Here is a 22,122-nt window from a genome sequence, read left to right on the forward strand (position 1 = left end):
GAGAAACCTTGGAAAGCAAAGAAGGAGCATTGGTTTGGAAATACGGTTCAGAGTATGAGTGTGTAGGAGGAAGAGGGAGGAGGGAGAGACGGAAAGGAGAGGAGACTTGAGAGCTTCAGTGGAGGGTGCAATGGAATTTGTTCCACAAAGTGTTCTCCCCCACCCCCCACCCCGCCTTCGCCTTTCATTTCCCAGAAAGGATGTCCCCGGTTCATAGAGTCTTAGTGGCAGTAGGCCCTCCCCATCCCGGTACCACTCACCCTGTGATAGAGCAGGGAGAGAAAGGAGGGGAAGGGAGGGGACATCTAATTTGTCTGAGGGGGTGAAAGGGCGCGCTGCAGTATAAAAGATTATTAGGCTGCGTGACTAAGGGGCTGGGAGAGGGCCAGTAAAGTAGCAGGCTGGGAGCTGATTATAATGTTGCATTAATTGTACAGTTTCCCAGAGTACGGGCACTTATTTGCCGATCGTATGCATTCTGCATTTAGGACTTTAAAGTTGGCAAGGAATTTTACCTATATTTTCTTAGTTGATTCTCTCATAGGACCGTGGAGCTAGGAATATTACAGGTTGGCCAATTAATCCAACTTCTTCATTTTACAGATGAGGAAAATGAGGCCCAGAGAGGTGAAATGACACATTCAGGTTCACTCGGGATAGTAAGTGACAAATTTATTCCAGGTTTGCTACTTGCAAATCCAAAAATTTACTCAGTGCCCCATCCCGATTCCCCCAAACTTGCCATTTTACACCCAATATCATCAAATTTTTATGTAGGCAGGAGCCTTAGTGAAAATCCAGTAATGTTTAAGATCCTCTTTTTACAGAAAAGGAAACTTGAACCAACCTCCTCTAAATCCCAAAGCAGAGTCCTTTACCAGACCGTCCAGTACTACCTGCAGAAATTAGGCTTTGTGTGTAGGGCCTGCAGCATTTACACCACCCTCTCTAAATCCCAACTTTGGTTTTGCCCAGAGAAAATTATTTTCTAGTTTCTTTCTCTTTTTTGAGCTTTTTATTTTCAAAATATATGTATGCATAAATAATTTTCAGCATTCACCCTTATAAAACCTTGTTTCAAATTCTCCCTTCCTTCCCCATCCCCTTCCCCACACATAGCAAGTAATCCAATATATGTTAAACATGTGCAATTCTTCTATACATATTTCCACAATTATCATACTGAACAAGAAAGATGAGATCAAAAAGAAAAAAAAAAGTATTCTCTAGTTTCAAGGAACTCTGAGGGCCTGTTTCTCAATAGCATGGTTCATGGGCCCCATAAAAGTGTTTAACTTTAATAGTCAACCCAAAGAAATAATCATTGAAAATTAAATACATTTCATGATGTGACACATTAAGAAACACAGCAACAAAACATTTCTGGCATAAATCTGGGGTGCTACAAATTTATACAGCACAGTTTAGAGTGGACAAATATAGAGAATGTGGAGGGTTGGGAGCACATGCAAAGAACATGTGTGACTAGAGAGTTGGTCATGTTACTGAGCTGCTCCCATGAGGTCTACTTGAGGGGCATACTTGTGGTATCTCAGTCTCACCCTAATATTGCTCAGATGGATGCTACTTATCACCTCCAGTTATTCATTCAATAGAAATCTTTAGCTCTCTCTTCCTCAACGAGAAAAAAAAAGTGGCCATTTTCTTTTGATTTAAAGAGTAGAGGTCTTTTCTAGTCCTCTTGGGAAAACTCAGAAACTGTTCCCTGAGACTAGCAGGATATCTCTTCACTGGTTTTTCTGACTTTCTTCTTTAATCTTTTTTGTGTCATCCAGCCCCTTCTCAATCCATTAAATCATGTGGAACTCTACACAGAATAATATTTTTAAAGCATTAAATAAAATACTGAGACTTTCCTAAGGAAGCCAAATATATTGAGATACAAAAATATTTTTCAAATACATGTTAGTGGATCTCAAATTAAGAACTCTAGATGGAGTATTGATTTCTTGTTCTAGCATAGTACTAAGAAGCCTATTCTTTTGTTCCTCAGCTTTTATTCTTTCTCCCTTGATGCTATACTAACCAAAGTTTTGGGTTCCTTCACCATATCTAACAATTTCTGCTGAAGTTTTTTCTCTAGGTTTGTATTCCTGGGCCAGGTCACTTGAGTCCCTCTATCAAAGATTTCAGCCTTGCTTATGGTGGGTATGCTATTCTCAATTTTAATTTCTAAAGAATAGATTATAAAGTGTGTGGTGGTTATTTGCCTAGTAAGTACCAAACAGCCCTCAGTTTCAATATTCCCCAGTTTTCAAATATTATATTTTTTCTTTTATGCAGAGGAGTGGAAGAGAAAATGGCAGAGATCAGCTAAGCTTAAAAGATGAGACCTCTCTTCTCTCCCATATAACTACATTCTTGCCCCTTTCAAATGAAGATACAACCAACACAAAGTGTCTAAGCAGCTTGAGAGACAAGCCCCCAAAAATGACAAGGCAATTTTGGTGGGGGGAGGATACAAATATAAAACTGAATACAGTCTCTTTCCTCCAGATCCTTACAGTTTCCTTAGGATCTCAATATATGAACATATAAAAATCACATAATTTGCAAATGTAGGGAAGGACAAATGGGAATTAAGAATGTCTTTTCACAGAAAGTAAAACTCAAGCTGAAACTTAAACAAGAAAAAAAAGTGAAAAGTGAAGAAGGAAAGATTTCCAAGAGTGAAATGACACTGTACGAAGTCCTAGACAGGTTCAATTCAATTTGATATTGAACTTTTGAACTTGATGTTCAAAAACGGCAAATAAGCAAGTTTTCCTGGAATATGGAATAAATGGAGGATAGTGAAATGAAATATCTTGAAAAACAAGCTAGCACCTATTTGAGAAAGACTTTGAGTGCCAAATGAAGACTGTTGTATTTTATTCTATAGTCAATAAGGTGTCATTGGATACTTTTTTTATGATCAGGGTTCAGCATAAGAAAGGTAATAGTCAAATGTATGCCTTAAGATTATTTTAGTAGTTGTGAGAAATATAGATTGTAGAAACAAAATAGTGGAAAAAGATAGATTATTTAGATGGTTACCCCAGGAGTCCAAGAAAAAGTGAAGAAAAATGAAAAGTAGAATTATGGCTTGAAAAGATGTGAAAAGGAGATGTAGGGAAAGAAATAATAGGCTTTGACAATTGTTGGAATAGATGAGATTGAAGTTTCATGGATGACTATGAAATTGGTTAAAACTCTACATGACTACAAGGGTGCTGGAGCCCTCAGATGTAATAGGAAAGTTTGGGAGAGGGACAGGTTAAGAAAGGAAGACAATTAGTTCACTTTCTGGATATGTTGACTTTGAGATACCTAAGGATCATGGAATTGGAGATGGGTAGACACTTAAAATGGGAATTTCGCCTCATAAGAGAAATGATGACAGGCCATAGAAATGAAGAGGTTTTCTGAAAAGAAGGAACTGAACCCCATGGGAGCTGATGAAATGCCCAATTCTAAAAAAAGAAAAAAAAGATCAGAAGAGATCGAGGAAATACTCATGCTTGGGGAGCAAGATGAGATAGAGCAAAGGAAAGTTAGAGCGAGTGGCCAGATAGATAGGAGAACTAAGAAAGAGTACTATCATGAACATATAGATGAGAATATATATCTAGGAAGAAACTGACAACAATATAAAAAATTGAAGGCAGGTGAAGAGAACTGAGAAAAATTCACTGATGTTAGTCATTCAAATATTTTCTTTAACCTTGGAGAGAACAATTTCAACTGAACAATGGAGAGAGGAGGGAAGAAGCCAAATGACATGAAACTGAAAAGGGAGTGATAGGGGAAGAAATGAAGCTAGTGAATTCAGAAGAATTTGGATATGAGTTTGGACATTAAATGGAGGAGAGAAATAGGAGTATAGATTTAGAGGATGGCAGGATGTGAAGGGATGGGGGACATCTAGGTTTATTTCTAGATAGCAAGAAAGACAACAATAAGTATAGATTGAAAATGGAAGAGAAGAAAGGGGCTCAAAAGGTTGAAGCGACTGACCCAAAGTTACATAACTGACAAATGAAAAATTGAACCCCTGAATCATCTAACTCCAAATACCTCTGGGCACACCCTTTTAGGAGATCAGAGACAAGGAAAGCTGGGGTTGGGGAATTCCAAAGTTAGCTGTCATGGCATCTAGGAGAGGAACTGCAGAAACATTGAGCTATTTCATGCAGCCTGAAAGACTAAAGAAACACAAAATTTAGCAAAATACTAAGTTTATGCTCAACACCAAACATTTCCACAATACTTCTATGTCAGCTGAACAAAAAGTGAATCTTCCAGTGCCCATCACCACTTTGTACATGGAAATACCCCAGTCAATCTCTCTAATAACTTTCACCCTCACTTTCAATGTCCCTTCAACTTACAGACCTTGAAAAGCTCTAATATATGAGCTATAACGACTGTGATTAGCTGTGCTCTACAAAGTCTAGAATTAGGCTGCAATAAAACAAAATATCCTTTGAGACAAGACCTGTTTTGTTCTATCTTCATATCTCCAGTGCCTAAAACAGTGTTGACATATAGTTGATGCTTAATAAATGTTTGTTGAAAAAAATGAAGGAATTCTAAGCTGTTCTCATTAAAGGCTTCTTTGCTTTTCTGTTCACTAGTATTCAAAATCTAAAAGAGAAAGCCCTAAATTAAAGGAATTCATAATGAGTGTGGGAAAATAATTAGGAGGAATATAAATCTGGGATAAAAAATTTTGTGGAACTGCTAGATCACATCATGGGATATAAAGAAGCTGACATTCTTCCTCAGTGACAACACTTTCAGTAGGTGAGAGAAGAGCTGTAGCTCTTTCACAATGGCCATTCAAGTATGTCCCTCATTCCTGAGGAGCTAAGCTCCCCACTCTGCCCTCCACCATGGTCCAATATCGGCCCCGTTGCTCCATGAGCTGTCTATGGGTGCCGCTCTCCTGAATGACCCCCTCTTCCAGGAAGAAAATCTGGTCAGCCCTTTCCACAGAGCTGAGGCGCTGGGTGATGAGGAGCACGGCCTGAGGGAGCTTCCTGGGGGCCTCATACAGAATATGCTCCACCTGTAGGAAGAAGGCACAGGTGCTGTTAGTAGTTCAGAAAGCCTCATGCACAAAGCATAGCATTAGTGCCATTGATTAACTGCCTCATCCATAGTAACTCCTGACTGCCCTTCCATCCCATAGAACTGCCTGTAAGGAGAGAAAAAACCCCAGCACATCCCTGGGCACAGTTCTGTGTTTAATCAAGCTGTTTTGGTCATGCTAATAGAAATGATGTTGAAGGGGAAAAAAAGGAAAAGAAATTAAATAGAAGGATTTTATCTGGAAGATTTATACTTTATAAGCTTTCTTAAACAGAAAACTCTCTGGGCACAACAGGAAGGAGTTAGAATTGCCTTCGGCTTTAAGGATTTGGGACTGAGGGAGCAGGAGAAGTCGGTGTCTCACCCATAACTGGTTGTCTGTGTCCAGGGCACTAGTGGCATCATCTAAGATCAGGACCCGGGGATTCCGGATCAGAGCCCGAGCCAGGGCCACAGCCTGCCGCTGACCACCTGATAGCTGGCTCCCAGACTCCCCAGTCTCTGGAGAAAGAACAGATGCATGGAGAGCAGAACCATCACAGCCACACAAAAACATGCTATTTCCATGAACTAAAAGGGACGGAGGGAGCTGAGACCAGTCCCTCACACAGGAGTGAGATGGTTTTCTGGGAGAGTTCATGGAGACCAAAGGTCCTACTCCCCCTCCTTGGAAGTCCTGCCCTGAAAAACAGGAGTCTGAAGGAGTGGGAGCAAACTCACCTAGCCCTATGTCTAGTCAGCCCCAAACCATGTTCCATATCCCTTCCAGTCATCCATGAGGACATCTTGCCATGGGCCCTGCCTCTGCAGGTATACACTTGCCTGCGATGTCTACCTCTTGCTTTGGACACAGTCACCCTATCAAAAATCCCAATGCTTTTGAAGAGGGTCATCAGACTACTCTATGGATTGCTCCTCACCCTTGTGATTCTACAGATGGGAAATCGTTTCCTTAGCCATGTCTGTCTGTCTCTCTCTCTCTGTCTCTCTCTGTCTCTGTCTCTCTCTCTGTCTCTGTCTCTCTCTGTCTCTGTCTCTGTCTCTCTCTCTGTCTGTCTGTCTGTCTGTCTGTCTCTCTTTCTCTCCCCCATATAAAATGTATACATATGTATGTATATATATATATATATATATATATATATATATATACACACACACACACACATTATATATTCTCTGCCTTATAAAAATGTAAGCTACTTGAGGGCAGGAACTTTTATGGGTATTTGTGTACCTAGAATTTACAACAGCACTTGGCACATCGTTAGCACTTAATAATAATAGCCAACATTTATATGGCACTTCCTAGGTGTCAGGCACGATGCTGAGCCCTTTATAATTACTATTTCATTTGTTCTCCAAGCAACCTGAAGGTAGATGTTGTTATTGTGTGGAATAGAGAGAGATAAGGTGAAGAACTTACAGGAATGTATGAATTCTTTTTCTGTGTTTTATTTTCATTATTTCTGCGTTCCCCCTATGACCTGTATAATATGTGCAGGCTCATATTTTGAGCCTTGGCCAGCTATAAATATATTTACTTAACCTGAGTTGATGACATTTATTGGTATTTGACATTTATCAATATTTAGTCTATTAGCTTGACCACTATCTGCTTGATTAAGCCTGAAGGCTGGATTTTCTGTTTCCTAGAAATCAGATTTCAGGGAAACAGAAACCTTCCATTCCAATCTCTCTGGATAGCAACAACCAATTAGATGTCTCCCCCTCCCTTCTCGATGCTCTCTTATTTGTGATGTAATCTCTTGTATAAAAGCTATATATCTTTACTACTTCTCTAGCCCTCCTACCACGAGCTTTCTCTTTCTTATCTCGCGATGGGACATCTCATCCTTCAGAGGTTTTTAATAAACAACTTTTCTGCCTTCTACTGAGTGATCTCTAAGTAATCATTTTGGGTAAGGGTCTTCTACATTCCTCACATTATTATCCCTACTTTACAGATGAAGAACTGAAGCAAGCAGAGGAGGGACTTGTCCAGTGTCACACACAGCTGAGATTAAATATGAACATTTATATTTTTGAGGCGGCTGGGGAGCAAAGTGGATAGAGGCTAGGTATGAAGTCAAAAGGATCTGAGTTTAAGGCCTCAGACACTTAGCTAGCCATGTGACCTGTGACTCAGTTTCCTCAAGAGACAATATGAAGATGATAATAATACCTGTCTTCCAAGATTATTGTGAAGATCAAATAAAATAACATTTATAAATTCCTGGCATACAGAAGGCACTAAAAGAATCATTGTTCTCTTTTCCTTGTTCACTTCCTCTAGTATTTATTAAATGATTTTTCATTGGTTCATTCATTTTTTTTTGCCTGTTTCTGTTACAGGGCTGAGTCACAGATGAAATGCATTGCTAGTGAAGTGATAGGTCTATTCAGTGAATGACTGTTCCCAGTACCTGTGTAGTAGCCTTTGGGCAACTGAGAGATGAAACTGTGAGCTCCAGCCTCCCTGGCAGCTTCCATGACCTCCTCTAGCTCTGGTTTCCGATTTAGCCCATAAGCTATATTTTCATACAGACTCCGTCCAAACATCTGTGGCTCTTGTGCTACTGCAGCCACCTGGAATGAGCCAGGAGTAAGGGAAGGTGCAGGCAGGAGAAGGGGGAGGGCAGGTGAGGGCTTGGGCATTTACATTCTTCATAATAGAAGCCTCATCTCTCTCACCCCCACCAGCAAAGATGCTGCAGGACTAGGACTAGGAGCTCTGCCCGCCCTTCTTTTTCCTCTTCCTTCCCTCCCTGACCTATTCTCCCAAGGGTTTTCTGACCCAGCTGATGCATCCTCACCTGTGAATGCAGATACCGGTGCTGATACTGAGGCAGCGGCTCCCCATCCAGCAGCACCTGGCCCTGGGAAGGCTGATACAGATTCTGCAGTAATGCAGCCACTGAGCTCTTCCCAGCTCCGTTAGGCCCCACAAGCGCTGTCACCTTCCCAGGGTGCAGAGTGAATGTCACTCCCTAAAGGAACAAGAAGGGGAAGGCAGCAAGAGAGAGAGAGCCTGCCCCTGGTTGGGCAGGAGCACAGACTCCCACTATCACCCCCATCTGTGCAGGGACATCCTCACAGCATGAGACAGGGCTGTTGTGTAATTGTTCCATAAAAGGGAGGAGGAAAGAGAAGGGAGAACAGAGAAGAGATGGGATGAAAAAGAGGACCTTAGCGCCCACTGCCAAAGTAGGGGGAAAGTGGGGACACCTTTGAGGAAGACTTTTAATTAGCTTCCTTGAGACAGCCAGATTGGTTTGTGAGTTTTGAATCAGCCTGTCGGTGGGTTCTCTCTGATCATTTCTCTTCCCTGCCTGGGAAGATTTGGGAGAGTTAAATTGTTAATTGAAGCAAAAACATCTTAGTTAGCTCAGGAAGAGATGAATTGAGGAAGCCCAATATCCCAGAAAGCATCTGAGAAGCTGAAAGTTGGAAGAAGTGGAGTGAGGGAGGGAGGAGGTGATACCTGTAGGACAAAGACATCTGGTTGGCTGGGGTAAGCAAAGAAGACATCTTGGAACTCTACAATGCCATGCAGGCTAAGAGGTGCCAGGGAACCACTGGACGGGCACTGGGGTACCCGCTCTAAGTACTCAAAGATTTTCTCTGAAGATCCCACAGCCTTCTGTACAGTAGGAAATGTGGACAGCAGTACCTGAAAGAAGGAGGATACCCCATGAGGAGGGTGAGGGGATACAATGTGTTATCTTCTTTATCTGACAGGAAAGCTGGAAAGAGGATGCTGAAAGGTGATAGGAGAGGAGGAATAAAAAGCAATTGTCAATGGGTCTCACCTCAACAGCAGTGGTGAATTGGATCTGGTAAAGAACAAAGGTGACAAGGTCTCCTCTGCTCACATCCCCATGGATTACCATCTTTCCCCCTATGTACAGAATTCCCACCTTGAGCAAGAGTCCTAAGAGCTGTGAATAGATCAGAGAGTGCAAGTTCAGAAATTAGAAGACTTATAAGCATATCTAAGTCACATTCATGAAAATAATGGCATTTAAGCCTCAAGTTAGCCACAGAGTTATGCCATTAGGTTTAAATGCCCTGTTTACCTAAGGCCAGATTTCTTTGATTCCATGTAAAAGCAAAAGCCCCAAGAACAGATGTGAAGTATAGGGAAGAAACTAAAGATCTTCTCTGAATTCTGATGCTATCCATGTTCATTGAACAAAAATATGTTCCCTTATCCCAAGTACCTCCTCTTCATGCATACTGGTGTTGTCAAGAAAGAGAGAGGCAAAATACAGGGACCTCATAGCACCCCAAGGAGCCTGGAAAAAGAAGGACCTCAGATTAAAGAGATAAGTAATCTCTCCATAAAGGAGATAGTGCTTGGGCCCCCTTAACTCTATATCTAGATACTATGTAGAATCTCAAGTAGGAATGGGAGTGTGAGGGATGTAGAAGACCCTTACCCAAAATGACTACTCAGAGATCATTCAGTAGAAGACAGAAAAGTTGTTTATTGAAAACCTCCAGAGGATGAGCTGTCCCATCGCGAGATAAGAAAGAGAAAGCTCACGGTAGGAGGGCTAAAGAAGTAGTAAAGATACATAGCTTTTATACAAGAAATTACATCACAAGTAAGAGAGCATTGAGAAGGGGAGGAGTAGGCATCTAATTGGTTGTTGCTATTTGGGGAGATTAGAATGGAAGGTTTCTCTTTCCCTGAAATCTCCTGATTTCTAGGAAACAGAAAGTCAGGCCTTCAGGCTTAATCAAGCAGACAGTGGTCCAGCTAATAGACGAAATATTGATAAATGTCAAATACCAATAAATGTCATTGGCTCAGGTTAAGTAAATATGTTTCTAACTGGCCAAGGCTCAAGTAGATGTAAGTCCGCACATATTATACAGGTCATAAGGGAAATACAGAAATAATGAAAATAAAATACAGAAAAAGAATTCATACATTCCTGTAAGTTCTTCACCTTATCTCTATTCCCTACAGGAGTTTTACCTTAACTTCTTAAAATGGAAAATTTGAACCTAGAGTCCCTGGATGGGGACTGGGATCTATACGTTGTATGCTGAGAAGTAGGTACTCTATCCCCAGATACTCACATTGGTGGTCCACATGTTGAAAGTATAGGCCATGGCCTCCTTCTGGTTAAGTTTTTGTGTCTTCTGGAGCTCCTGGGCAAATCTCCGTGCTTCTCCTTCCTCATTGGCAAAGCTTCTCACAGTGGGCATGGCAGATAGGGCCTCCACAGCCACCTGGCTTGACTCTGCCAGCGATGTCTGCACTTGGACTGCCAGGGACTGTGAGGAAAGAGGGTAGCCACAGAGTGTTGGGCAGAGAGTATTTTCTTAATACATTTTCATATGATTGTACCGAAATTAATAGTATGGAACAACAGGGAAGTCCTGTAGATCAGACCACCACCCCTGTTATCAGGCCACAGAAGAGGACAATGTCAAGGGGTCATTGAATATTTACCCAGGGCCCTCCTGGAGAATGGAGACTTTGTAGGAAGGCAGCAACAGGTGTACTACTTGGGCAGCTAGGAAGCCTGAAGCCTAGTCTAAGTTCTGTTACTGACTGGCTACAGATCTGACAAATGAGTGATGTTTTCTGTTCTTCACTTTCCTTATCTGAAAAGGGGAAATAACACTTGCACTAGCTTAGCCTTCATGGATAGGTATGAGGAAAGAGCTTTATAAACAGTAACATGCTCTAAAAACCATTTTACATGACATGCTAGTTGGTATGACAAAGAATTGAATTTGGAGCTAAGGAAAGTTTAAATCGTCCCTAAGACATTAACTGTGTGGCCCTGGGGCCAATTATTTAACCTCTCCCAGCATCAGTTTCCTTTTCTATAAATTGAAAACAATCATAGCCTCTACTTCTCAGTGATGTTGTAAGAATCAAATAAGATAACAAATGCACAGTGCTTTGTAAATGCTAAAACACTATGGAAATGTTAGAAAATATTATTACTATTAGAATTATTATTGTTGTTATTACTGTTCTTGTTTTTCTCTGATGTAAATTCTTAGAGACAACACATCAGGGTTAAGAAATACAAAGACAAGGGGAAAGAGTAAAACCAGAAGGAAGGATTATGTCATCCCCCATAGAAACTATAGTAACATAAGGACACCAGAGTTTGGATGTACACAGAAAACAAAAGAATAGAAGCACAAAAAAAAAACTATTCTAGAAAGAATTGTAAAGAACTGGTATAATAAGAGGACATAGTGAAGAAAATGGCTAATGGATAATCTAGAAATTCAGTAGAGAAAGTCCAGAGTTCAGGCAGGAGAACCATTAGATCCACAGGTAATGATGAGAGCCAAAGAAACTAAGCTCATCATATCTTAGAGTAAAGAACTGACTGGGGCTTAGGAAAGTAGATCCAAAGTTGGGGAGAGATGCTAGAAAAAATAATTTCCTGAACTTACCTGATGCCACTTACCCAGCTCCTTGGGCAAGAAGAAAAGCACAGGCAAAGCAATCAACGTGACCAGAGTGAGGGTCAAGGACCCCCACATCATAAATCCCAACAGGCAAAGTCCTCGAAATAAATACCACAAGAGCAAGCTTAGTTTCTCACTGAGGGACTCACTCAGCATGGCTGTGTCCTCTGACACCCGAGACGTGATAGCACCTAAGGAGGAGGAGGGAAAGTAGAGGGGATGGCAAGAGTTGAGAGTCTGGAATAGTTGAGAGGGAAATGAAAATGTGAAGAGAGTCTGAGGCACATAGGAAAATGTCTGTGAACATTTTGGAATAAGGGTAGGGGCTAATTAGCTCAGGCACTCTCTAAGTGCCCCTAAAGGGCTTATGGGGTGCCAAGATGAATAGAGAGAGGTGTGTGAAGTTGGGTGCTGGACAGAGATTACAGTTGCAAAGTTCTTGGGAATCTAATGGTGTCATCTATGCACCCATGGAACCAGAGGGCCAAGGGTTCAAATTCTAAACTTGGCAAAGTATTGGGACTATGTAGAGACAAGAGTATGAGGAGGCAAATCTCTCTGGTTTTGAGAATAAGAGAGTGTTTTTGATAGTGTGTTCTTTCTGATCTTTGGCTGTAAAGGCCAAAGAAAATATGATCACTTCTATATGTGATTGTATAAAAGGCATAAGGAAAGATAGGACTCTGGGGGGTGACCTGTTCCATTTCCCCTGCTACCACCCTGGAATGAAACTCCCCCCTAATTTCCATCCATTGGACTATTGTAAGAAGCTTTTTGCTCTGACTCTCTCCTCCCTCCAGTCTGTCCTTCATACTGCTGCCAAAAGAAGCATCTTTGGGCATAGATTTTATCATGTAAACTTCTCTGCACAAATTTTCAGAAGTTCCCTACTGTGTACTAAATAATATTCATATTCTTCCCGTCATTCAGAGCGCTCCTTAACTGACCTTCTCCTTTCACTTCTGTCACAATACTCTCTTTTATACAATCTGTGCTCTCTGCCCTCATAAACTCTCATGCTGCCATGCCTTTGTTCCTTATGCCTGGAATGTTCACTTTCCCCACCTTTGCCTGTGAATTCCTCTACACTCTTTCAAGCGTAACTTCAGTGCTTCCTCCTCCCAAGAATCCATCCTGATTTCCTCTTTTCCATCACATTATAAGTAGCATTTTCCTTCCCCATAACTTTCAATTATACTTATCATTTGATAATGTATATTGTAGCTAGCTATGTTAGTGTTCTGTTCCTCAGATGCTGTAGGGCCTCTTAAACTATGATTGACATGATTCATTTCAGTGTCTGCTTTGTGACCTTTCTTATATTATGAAGATAGATATACTTGCTTCTTAAAATTTTGTAACTTCAAGCAGCATACTTACTCTCCAAAAATATATATAAGTGCACATGCACATAGATTAATAATGAAGGCTTCAGAGAGACAGAGAGAGAGAGTGAGGAGAGACACAGAGAAAGAGACAGAACCAGAGACAGGAAGAATCTGAACTAGCATTCATATATAGCATCTTTAGGGGGAAAGTTCTAAGTTCCTTCTCCAGAAAACTTTTTATTTTCACTTCAGAAAATGACCCAATGAACCAAAGTCCTCTTCCTCCTACTGGCCAAGCGATTTAGAGGCAGAAAGCCATAGGAATACCTTCATTCCTATGACCACTACTGTTCCCACCAGATGCACTCCTCTGGACATCTCCATCATGGTGAACCTCATTGTCCTGCAAAAGCATTTCAGCCCTGAAACTGACCTTGCATCAGCAATTTTCTCCATCTGATTAGAAGGGGGTTAGCTTCTCCTAGAATCTCTATGTAAGAAAGGTGCTCAGACCATCCATGTCTTCATTTCCATCAGCTGCATTGCATTCTTCTGGATTTCACTTTCATGGCCCTGAGCTGAGTACGAATCTTCTGCCCCCCCCAAACTTTTCAGCTTCCTTTTATCTTCCTTCACTAAATTATAAACTCTCAAGTCAGGAGTTGTCCTTTCCCTGTTTTATATCTACATTGCTTAGCATAGTACCTAGCACATCATTGTTGTTGTTTTGTTGATTAGTCATGTCCAGTTCTTTGTGAGTTCATTTGGGATTTTTTGTAGCAAAGATACTAGAGAGGCTTGCATTTCCTTTTGTAGCTCATTTTACAAATGAAGAAACTGAGGTAAACTGGGTTAAGTGACTCCTCTAGGTTCATACAGTTGGTAAATAGATGAAGTTGGATTTGAATTCAGGTCCTCTTGATTCCAGGCCTAGCATTCCAACCATTGTACCATTTAGCTGTCCCATCTGGTATACAGTAGCTCCTTAATAAATATGTCTTGAGAAAATTACTGTCTGCTGTGAAGATCGCGTATTTTAAAATCAGACAGAGTCAGGAATTCAGGTTAGGGGAAAATCGTCTATCTTTATTCTCAGTGAAGAAGGATCGGAGGTGGAAGAGAATCGGCGATAGCAATGTGTGCAGCTGAGTCAAGAAGCTAGCTAGACCAGCAGCCACACGACCAGCAGCTAGGAGTATCGAACCCAGGCCCAATCTCTCTCAGCTTCTCTTCCTGTCTTTCTCTGCCTCCACCCACCATAATCATCATTTCCTATACAACACATCAGGACTTGCACGGAGAGTGGGCAGGGACCATTCTTTATCCAATCATGTATATTAATAGAGTATAGCCCAATTACTATTTAGCCTCACGTACTTGGGACCTCAGTGCATCAACTCAAACCTCAGCCCATTACAGTCTATCTAAATAATCTTAATTACTTTTTACTATATTTTTGCTTTTACCCTTCTAACTAGCCAAAATGGTCTCCTCCATCTTCTGAAATATGATTACACAGGTAAATATGCACCTAGGTTCAAAGGGCCCTGGTCCATAGCAACTGGGATCATGGATGAGATCCTCTATCATCTCCCTTTGTTAGCCAAAATTAGATTGGGAATCATTTTAATGCTCCCATCATTTTAATGCTCCCCACATACTCCACCTTAAATTAACTCTTTCACTTAAAAATCTAAAAGCAGAAATTTGGTAGCATGGTTACAGGTAACACCTTGTCCCCCATCATTTCCTGTACTAGAATGCATGTCCCAATAAAAGGGACATTTTAGCATGCATTAGAGATGGATCTTTTCCATGCAAAAAGGAGAAAGCTATATTTGAAGCTGCCACAACATTAGCCCAATTTGAATACAGATGATATCATTGAAGATGGATTGAAAGACAGAATTGGAAGGGATCTAGGAAGGCAACAAATCCACTCCTTTCTTTTTACAGATGAATAAATAAGTTAAAAGCCTTGTCCAGGATTCTATAGCCAGTAAGTATCTAATGCTGAATTGAACCCCAGGTCTTTCTGACTCCAATCCAGAACTGAATCCACTATGCTATGTTGGCCTTCCTATAGAAGAAGACAATACTGCTCCTGTTTCCAGCGATCTTAAGGCTTCATTCAGTTTTATAGACTATTCTTTGACATATGTCCTTTGTAAACAGAAGTCTTGTGCATTATTTTCTCTTTGTTCCTTGGTGTGGACCACTGAATTACCATGTGGTCATTGATTTGGAGAGACTTTTGGAACCAAATGTTGGGGACAGCTGATTGAGTCTTCTTATTTTAAAGCTCCTTGGACCCCATTCAAATTGCTTTAATGAATGTTCCCAGCCTATTAGACAGTAGACTCCAGAAAGATAGGGACTGGTTCTTAACTAAATTGTCTCTCCCTCTAGCACCTAGTACAGCTTTCTGAATAAATTTGGTGCTTAATGAATGGTAGTTGCTTTTTGTTATAAAGGAATAGATAGAAAGGAGTCTAATAATGTCTCATGTAAGGGTATAAGGACTCACCTGTTTGGTTTTGTTGAAAAAAGTCAGTCTCCTGGGACAGCACAGCCCGGAACACTTGTCCTTGAAGGTTGCTGTGGGCTCGGCCCATAGTGTAATTATAAATTCCATCACCCAAGAACTCTAACAAAGCACTGGAAAGAAATGAAAGGGAAAGAACTTTAATAGGACACAATACTTGGAGATAAAGGAGTCTTTCTGGTGTATTGACCCTTCCAGAGTGGAGTCCTAGTTTACAACTTCCTCGTTTCCCAAGTTTCCCATTCTCTGAGTTTTCTAGCCCAGTTTTCAGACCTGATTAGTGTCAGAATCGACATGAAAACTACATTGTGGTTGAAGATAGCAGCTGCTTCATCCTGCAGGATCCAGTCTGTGAGGTGACCAGTAAAGAATGGAATAGCCATCTCTCCTGGAGGTGTTGAGGTAGAGAAGAAGAGAATGTTAATTAATCAACAAATTATTGGAGGTTTATTACATCAAGACTGGGGGTTTCCAGATGGACTACATCCCCATCTTCCCTAGTATAGAAATAGACAAGCCCCTCACCTAAAGAATCACCTTTATGACACAGATGCACCCCAATATTCTTATTATTTCCACAAAGCATAGGATGTTAGAACTCCTATATTAGATCCTTTAAGATTACAGTCCAACCCCGCATTTGAGACTGAAACACAGAAAGATAAAATGAACTTCTCAGTCATACAATATTATTATTATGATCCAGGTCTCCTGACTCCTAGGCAGTTGGGGTTTGAAGGCAAGTCCACTAGATTTGGAATCAGAGGTTTTGGTCATGAAGTTCTGCTTCTGGACTTCTCTCATGTCTCCCTTACTCACATTCCATAATCCTCAATTTTCCCAAAGATGCCCAGTCTCTTGAATCACTCTCTCCTCACCTAGACAGGACAACACGAGGAAGAACATCACTAGTGGGAAGCGTCGCAGTTCTGGGCCCAGAAAGCCCAGCAGCCGGTGCATGATGTACCCCGAACCCATGGGATCGGACAGCGTCCAAAGGTTTCCAAGTTTCTGCCATAGGACGAGCGCCGGCAGTGCCGCAGCATAGCTGAGAGCGAAAGCGTCGAGTCGGCTCCCCCAATACAGCGGCCCGACCCCACCTCCGCTACTTGGAGCGTCCCTTCCAATTAGAGCCCGGAACGAGGCGAGCCCGGGCAGAGTCAACCCCAGCGCTGCCACCAGGGGCCCTAGAGCACTCCTCCAGCTTTTAGCGCCGGCCCTTTCTCTGTTGGTGGTCCAGCGCAAGCCCAGCCACAACAGACCCCAACGGCCCAAGCCAGCCCCCCAGACCCGGAGCAGCGGAGGCCCAGTGGGCAGGAGCCAGAGCAGGGTGCGAGGCAGTGCCGGACGGAGCAGCGCCCAGTCTGTGAGCAGCAATAGCAGCAGCGCCTTCAGCCCCCCAGAGGGGGGTCGGGGGCGTTGGAGAGATGCGAGAGACTTCGAGTCAGCCATGCTCGGGGCGCTGTCCGGGGTCCTGAGTCCGACTCCTCTGTATTTCTCCGCCCTTTGGCTCACGGTCTTGGTCCGGGGAATGCTGATGTCTATATCCCACCCAAAAAGGTTCCTTGGATGGCCACGACAGGGGCGGGCTAGAAGTAGAAGAGGCGGGCCGCGGCCCGATTGCCCAGTAGCGAGAAGTGAAGGGGTTTCCAGGAAAAGAAATCGAAAGCTACCGCGTTTCCTTGGCTCAGTCCCGCCAAGACCGCCCCACTCGGGAGATTCCAGACCTGGGTCTGAGACTTGAAAGGGAAAAGAAGCCGACTTGCCCCTCCCCTTACCTCACTCCTCCAACCACAACCTCAACCCCGAAAGTTGCTCTCCCCTCAGAAGAACTTCTTCCTCTCATTGGTCTTCGCAAGTTTAGCGTCACCAGTTACGGAGCAGCTCAGCTTTAAACAGGTTAGGAGCAAGACTGGACCGAAGTCCAGTATAACAGACGCGCCCCCTGGAGGGAAGCAGAGCTAGGTGGGACGGTGCTGGCGTGAGATCCCTGGTCAGAAAGTAGTACCGGGGACAGAAAGAAGCAATGCACGGTATTGGAAGGATGCAAGAGAGCTCTTATTTTGGGGACCTTCCTGGAGTCGGAGAAATCCATACCGGGGTAAGAGGCTTGAGGGACAGCAAAGAGGGCTGGAGAAGGGGTGTGGTTTTGGAAGCCGGGCGTCAGGGACTGACCAAAGAATACACGTGAAAGTAGCCCTTCATTACCCTTTCAGACTCATTTCAAGAAAAGAGGAAAACCCTCACTTAGGGAGAGGCAATTTAGACGTGTGCAGTGTAAATAACTCTAAACGTTGCCAGAGGGGTGTCCAGGGGACAAGCGAGTCCCAAGCCCTTTCGCTTTCGCTTCCCTGAGGAAACTTGTCAGGATAAATTGGAAGATTTTGGGGGGCAGGGGGGAGAGAAGGCAAGCAAACTCTAGGAAGGAACCCCGTAGTCAGCCCATGGGAGCTGGTTGAATGGAAACATGGAGTGATGGAAAATAATTTTTAAAGAGGTATCAATTCATCACATAGTCTGCTTCCAGAAGTACTCATGAGGAGAGAAAGAACTATAGGTGCAGTTTGGGAAATACCCCTGGTCTGGTGGTGCCCAAGTAATCTTCATCCTTGATTCAGGTGTGACCATGCTAATCCCACCACACAAGCCGGTTCTGGGGATTCAACCCATAAACCGATTGTCTTAAGAATATGGGGAAGAGGAAGTAAAGTAGCAGCAAGCAGACGTCTGACATGCACTTATTTGCCACTACTCAGCATCTTACATAGAAACTACAATTCTGAGGAGGGCATGAGGTGATCTGGTGGAAAAAGGGTTTGGAGGAAATGACCTTTATTGAGTTGGATCAAGAGCACTGGGCGGGATTTAAATGAAAGAAGAAAGAAAAAAAAATTGTCCTCCTGGCCTAGCTCCTAAATATCCAACCCTCACTTCACCATTCTGAGAATCATGTAAATTTATTGAGATCAAACAAGCAAAAATTCCCATTTAACAAATTCATGGTCAACCTCCCCCCCACCCCCCCTCAGCTACAACCATATCTAGATACAAAATGTCACACATTCCAAGTTTTTACATTGGAGATCATTTCAACATGGAAACAGCCAGACTTATAAAGGTACCCACATCTTTCCCTCCATCCCACATCCCAAAACCTTCCCTCCTCAAAAAGGTAACAAGTGATTCCTGGTATTTTCCTAGTATTCTTTTACCTATGGTAGAAAAGGATGTCATTTGGGGGGAATTTGAGACAAAAGCACTAAAGTCCTGGTAAGGGAAAGGGTCTGACCATTAGCAGGTTAAGATACCTCTTCATACCCTAGAAAGGAGTGGGAGAAAATAGAAAGAACAAACAGCATATTGGAAGTCAGACCCCTTGGATTCTACTTCTAGTTTTGTCACTAATCAAACTTGTAACAACTTTGGTGCATCTATTTCCTGTAATCTGTTTCCTGTAATTTATAGAATGGAGTCAGGAGATCCAAAAGTCTCTTTCATTTTTACAACTTAAAAGTCTGTGTTTCTATAGACAACTATAATGGCAGTGGAGTTTGATGGTGGTGTCGTGGTGGGTTCCGATTCCCGAGTTTCTGCAGGGTGAGTATCAGGAGAATCAGTGGTTACAGAACTCTCCCCAAACAGGCATGCTACCTAGCCCAGCCATAAGAAGCTTTGGGAGTGAGTTTTGAAAAAATGTTAATAACACAGTAGGGGGTGAAGTAGCAAGTTGGAAGCAAACTATGGAAGGAAATTTGAAAGGATGATGACTGCAGGTTGCATGAAACATAGATACTAGGGTAGAAAATATCTTTTTAACAGTGAGAACTCCAGGATAATTGAGATATATAACTGAAAAGGATAAGCAAATAATTATCAGGTCTTTTTTGTTCACCCTTCCTTAATATTCTCTCCCTAATCATCTCCTTCCTTCACCATTTAGAGCTGCTGTAGTGAACCGAGTGTTCAACAAGTTGGCCCCTCTGCACCAACAAATCTATTGTGCACTATCTGGTTCAGCTGCTGATGCCCAGGCCATAGCTGACATGGCTACATACCAGCTGGAACTCCATGGGTATGAGTCATGGAATGATCTTGGGATTTTTTTTATTCATTTCTTCATATAATACCCATCCAAACTACTACAGCTAAATATCCCCCTCTTTATTACATTACTCTCATTCAATGTTCACTTAGCATTCACAGAGTAGAGAAACTTTGGTGAGTGGATAAATGATATGGTGGGAAATTTATAGCTTTCTTTAGACATAATAAGGATTCTTATTATTACTAGTATCCACCAAAGTGTTGGGATGGAGAGGGGAAAGCAGATATCAAAGCTTTGCTAGAAGTGTAGTGAAATTGGAGTTTGGGGTATTACAGGTACAGAGTTTTATGCTTGATTTGTGAGAGGAGGAGCAGGAATATAATATTTCAGGGAATAGTAACTATCAGTCTCTCTAGGATGGAACTAGAAAAACAGCCCCTTGTTCTGTCTGCTGCAAACGTGGTGAAGAATATCACTTATAAATACCGGGAAGAGCTTTCAGCCCATCTGATGGTAGCTGGCTGGGATCCATACCAAGGAGGCCAGGTGAGACCCTCCTAAGAGGATCACTACCCTTGTAATTAGCTGGAGGGGTCATAAGTCACCTTGTCAATGATGGTCAAAATTACAGTGCTGAAGGTTAATGGGTAGTTTCAGTGAGGTTTGAAGTAGGGAATCTAAAACTTAGGGAATGGAGGTTCTCTCCTACTGGGCTCCAAAAGAGAACTCTAGTCAGGAAAATATGAGTTCAAATCTGGCTTCAGTAACTAGCTGCGTGACCCTGGGCAAGTTACTTAACCTCTTTTTGCCTAGTTTCCTTATATGTTAAATGGGGATAATATTACCACCTATTTCCCAAGGTTCTTGTGAAGATAAAAAAAATTAATAACTGTAGAGTGCTTAGCACAGTGCCTGACACATATTAAGTGCGATATAAATTATCATCATCATCTTACTTTTTTATTACCTTATCTCAGGTGTATGGAACCTTAGAAGGGATGCTCATTCGGCAACCTTTTGCTGTAGGGGGCTCTGGGAGTGCCTACATATATGGCTACGTGGATGCCAGCTATAAACCAGGCATGTCCCCTGAGGAGTGCCGACAGTTCACTACTAATGGTAACTATCCTTTGGGAAAGAGGAAAAGGAAAATTAGGATTACAATAGTGGTCCTTTGGAGGGGAACAGAAAATAAGGGGAGCAGCCTCCCAAAAGGATGGATATACTGGGCTCTGAGTATAGCCTGGAAAGATGGACAAAAGAGTCTTGAACCAAGATAAAACTGCCCTTTCTTCTACCTGTTCAAATCTCTCAACAGCTATTGCTCTGGCCATGGGCAGGGATGGCTCCAGTGGAGGGGTCATCTATTTGGTCACCATCACAGCTGCTGGCACCAAGCAGGAAATCATCCTGGGGAAGGAGCTGCCCCAGTTCTATGATGAGTGAGGCATCCTCATATATTACTCTATCTCTTTTTTTATAATAAACTTCATGTATTCAGAGCCTGGTGTAATCATTGGGAGCTGCTCAGAGGATTTGGAAACAAAAAATGTGGTATAGAGGCAAAAAACCCTAGCTGAGACTCAGAAGAGCATAGTTCTAATCCCTATACGTCCATGATTTTGTTGTATGATTTTGGGCAAGCTCTTTCCTTTCTCTGGGATTCAGTTTCTTCATTTGTCACCCGAAGAACTTGGTCTTTATGATCTCTAAGGTTAATAGGATCTTTAAAATTCATTCCTGTTTAACAGTCTATGAATCTATTAGTAGTCAGGTGATACTTCTCCAGGAGGAACCCAAAATTTCCTTCTCTCTCTTGACTTCAGCTGCAGGTCCTGCTTTCACAGAATAGAAGAGACAAACAGGGCTTCAGTCTTGGAAAGAGCTCTTTCATTTGGTCGGTGAAAGCTAGGGGAAACATATATAGCCCTAGTGTGTGTGTGTGTGTGTGTGTGTGTGTGTGTGTGTGTGTGTGTATGTGTGTATATTATCTGTAATATCTATCTCCATCATATATTGTCATAACTCTGATAAGATATGTTTATTAATACTTGGAAAGAAACAAAATAATTATCAACTACAGCAAATTTAAGTGCATCTTCAAATGCTTTATATTTGAAATAAAATATTATTTCAAACAGCTATAGAAGAGACTAAAGATTAACTTAATATCCCAATCATCAATGCTTAGCACATGGTAAATATTTAATTAATAAATATTTGTTGACTGTTGACTATTCTGTAGTGAAATGGAGATACAAAAAGAAGTAGCAACTTGCCCAAAATACTCCTGTATTTCCATGGTTATATTGTAGCTATATACTGAGACATAGTTGGAGAGTCTAAGAGACAGTGTGGACTAGTGAATGGAATGCCAAAATTGGCATCAGTATAACCTTCATTTGAATCTCACCTCTGGTTACAATTCCTGGGCAAATCACTTAACCTTTCAATTCCCTAAGAAATTTTCTAAGGTTTTACACCACAGTTGCTGATCTATGTAAATGGAGCCGCATAGTCTGGATCTCCTTATTCCTATAAAAATCACAGGTTTGGGTGAAATAATCATAACGTCTAAAATACTGTAACTTTGAGGTAAATATGAATTTTGGAGGAAATTAGGAAATAGTTTGGCAGAAAACACATTTATATTAGCTTCTTAT

The 22,122-nt window shown here is 42.0% G+C and overlaps 2 protein-coding genes across 2 annotated transcripts; one reads left to right on the plus strand and one right to left on the minus strand.

Moving 5' to 3' along the window:
- Positions 1-1,201: 1,201 nt before the first annotated feature.
- TAP1 (transporter 1, ATP binding cassette subfamily B member) lies at positions 1,202-17,150 on the minus strand. Its single transcript, XM_031964954.1, has 11 exons — positions 16,293-17,150; positions 15,688-15,802; positions 15,397-15,527; positions 11,527-11,732; positions 10,183-10,380; positions 8,904-9,032; positions 8,576-8,764; positions 7,908-8,081; positions 7,518-7,680; positions 5,459-5,595; positions 1,202-5,071 (listed from the first exon to the last, which is right to left on the minus strand). Exons 1-11 carry the CDS (start codon positions 16,864-16,866, stop codon positions 4,856-4,858), a joined length of 2,232 nt encoding a protein of 743 aa, XP_031820814.1. The 5' UTR covers positions 16,867-17,150; the 3' UTR covers positions 1,202-4,855.
- A 183-nt stretch (positions 17,151-17,333) lies between these two features.
- Positions 17,334-20,961, plus strand: PSMB9 (proteasome 20S subunit beta 9). Its single transcript, XM_031964957.1, has 6 exons — positions 17,334-17,515; positions 18,944-19,011; positions 19,355-19,486; positions 19,876-20,005; positions 20,437-20,578; positions 20,778-20,961. Exons 1-6 carry the CDS (start codon positions 17,441-17,443, stop codon positions 20,903-20,905), a joined length of 675 nt encoding a protein of 224 aa, XP_031820817.1. The 5' UTR covers positions 17,334-17,440; the 3' UTR covers positions 20,906-20,961.
- Positions 20,962-22,122: the final 1,161 nt, after the last annotated feature.

Source organism: Sarcophilus harrisii, chromosome 4 (assembly GCF_902635505.1).
Source record: "Sarcophilus harrisii chromosome 4, mSarHar1.11, whole genome shotgun sequence".
In the NCBI taxonomy this organism is placed as follows: domain Eukaryota; kingdom Metazoa; phylum Chordata; class Mammalia; order Dasyuromorphia; family Dasyuridae; genus Sarcophilus; species Sarcophilus harrisii.

Coding starts and splice junctions, on each gene's coding strand:
- TAP1 (XM_031964954.1), bottom strand. CDS start 16,866: ATGGCTGACTCGAAGTCTCTCGCATCTCTCCAACGCCCCCGACCCCCC. Junction 15,528..15,687: donor TCGATTCTGACACTAATCAG/GTCTGAAAACTG, acceptor ATTTCTTTCCAG/TGCTTTGTTAGAGTTCTTGG. Junction 5,072..5,458: donor ACACAGACAACCAGTTATGG/GTGAGACACCGA, acceptor TTCTTCCTACAG/GTGGAGCATATTCTGTATGA.
- PSMB9 (XM_031964957.1), top strand. CDS start 17,441: ATGCACGGTATTGGAAGGATGCAAGAGAGCTCTTATTTTGGGGACCTT. Junction 19,012..19,354: donor GATTCCCGAGTTTCTGCAGG/GTGAGTATCAGG, acceptor TTCACCATTTAG/AGCTGCTGTAGTGAACCGAG. Junction 19,487..19,875: donor TACCAGCTGGAACTCCATGG/GTATGAGTCATG, acceptor CAGTCTCTCTAG/GATGGAACTAGAAAAACAGC.